Consider the following 1,743-nt stretch of genomic DNA (forward strand, 5'->3'; position numbering starts at 1 on the left):
GGAGAGTGGGTGTTGTTTGGAAGCTGGGGTGTGTGGTGGGGGGGTGAACACTCCACACATACTTTCTCCATTTGCAGATAGATTTGGAAAATAGCTGGGCCCCAGCCTATGTCTGGGAGTGGCTCTGGGCCATACCTTACTGTTTATGTTACCTACAGCTCTTCTCCAAGTGAGTGGGTAGGGATCTTCCAAAAGTTTGAATGAGAAGCCCAGCCTGAGGTTCTCTGGCTTTGGGTTGAGGAGACTGGGAAGTTCAGATTCCGATCTGAGGCCCTTTGACAACAGGATCATTCTTGCTTGGACAAACTGATTCCAAGGCCACCCACCAAAATGGGGTCATTTCCTCCCTGTGAAGAAGTGGAGTTGGGGGATGGGGAGAAGAGGCATTATGTGACTCATTTGCCTTGTCTTGGTAGAGAGAGGAACATCTGTCCAGGAAAAGCCCACTCACCGGGTGGTCAAAGGGCCAGAATGACCTCTGTTTCCCTGATTCCAGGCTGGACACAGGCACACAGACACACACCAGTTAGCACAAGTACTTGTAATGCCTCTTTATTGCCTATAGCTGACACTGCCCAGGGCTGGAGGGAAATAACTTACATCAACTATGGCATCTGACAGGTATTGCCAAGCTTGGGAGAGGACCAAGCTGTGGAGGGCACTGATTCTGGAAAGGGGTATAAGGTAGTGGTGGAAATGTCCCTGGAGAACATCTCTTTCTTGCCTCCAAGACCATAAAAACCTCTATTCTCTCCTTATGCCCAATGGAGCATAAGTGAGGGGCAAAAGGCAGGGGGAGTTCCCAGCAAACCATGAGGAAACAGGTTTCAATGCCAGAACCACACAGGAGCCAAGAATCACGTGCAGTCACAGGATGACACAGGGAGGACGGCTGTTGGTGATCTTTTCTAGGGGTTCTCCTTTACTGGCTCTTCGAATGGCCTCAATGAGCTGGAGGGTAGAGGTGTGGAACAAGGTGATGCACTGGGGAGGATGGTGTGTTCTAGGGGTTCCCCCAATGCTGCAAATACTCACGTCTTTCTCATAAGGAAAGCCTCCATTTTCCAGCTTGGAGAACACCAGCTGTCCATTGATCTCGATCTCAAAGGCCCCTAGAATGAAATCAACCAAAGAATGAGTGGTATGCTGAGAATAGCCAGGAGTCAAGGGAGGCTCTCTCCACTCCTGAGACTCCACGAAAACTCATGGCCCCCACCAACACTATGAGACCCTGTTTATAGATCCTTAAGCCATTTAACCCAGGAACCTAAGGCAGGCCTCACCTTTGTGTTGCTCCATACCCCCTGAAAGGCCCCCTTCTCTCCAAACCCACACTATTACATTAGTAGAAGTTTCTTCCATAGACTCACCTGTGGGCCCCTCCTACAGAAGGCGGCTGGTGCTGGCTGGACATTTTCACTATTATGCCAGACACTGCTGGGGACTTTATATACAGCAGCCAGTGTCAGCGCTAGAAAGTGGGAGAGCAGGGATTTACAATACAGACTGACTCAGCAGGTGTTCTGCGGACCTCACCTGTCCCCCCAAGTCGCGACTCAATCTCGATGCCCGGATACTCCTCCTTCACAGCGCTCGCCAGCTCCAGGTAGGTTGCCTCGAAGCCGCAGGGTTCACTGGGGAGAAGAGATGGAGGGTGGGCTGGGGTTCCGGGGGAGGGGCCTCCCGTGGGCCCCCCCCCCCCCCCCGGGCTGGCCCGGCGAACCGACCCGATCCCCCTCCCCC

At 52.8% G+C, this 1,743-nt stretch overlaps 1 protein-coding gene across 1 annotated transcript in view; it reads right to left on the reverse strand.

The window, feature by feature from the left end:
• Window positions 1-526: 526 nt before the first annotated feature.
• Window positions 527-1,743, reverse strand: part of Mien1 (migration and invasion enhancer 1) — a 1,565-nt gene continuing 348 nt past the window's right edge. The window contains exons 2-4 of the mRNA XM_008845320.3: window positions 1,537-1,634; window positions 1,036-1,112; window positions 527-951 (exon numbers count right to left, since the gene is read on the reverse strand). Of these exons, the coding sequence (XP_008843542.1) occupies window positions 868-951; window positions 1,036-1,112; window positions 1,537-1,634 (259 nt within the window). The 3' untranslated portion in view covers window positions 527-867. The remainder of the gene's footprint in view (window positions 952-1,035; window positions 1,113-1,536; window positions 1,635-1,743) is intronic.

Source organism: Nannospalax galili, unplaced genomic scaffold, assembly GCF_000622305.1.
Source record: "Nannospalax galili isolate Female #2095 unplaced genomic scaffold, S.galili_v1.0 scaffold1382, whole genome shotgun sequence".
NCBI lineage: Eukaryota > Metazoa > Chordata > Mammalia > Rodentia > Spalacidae > Nannospalax > Nannospalax galili.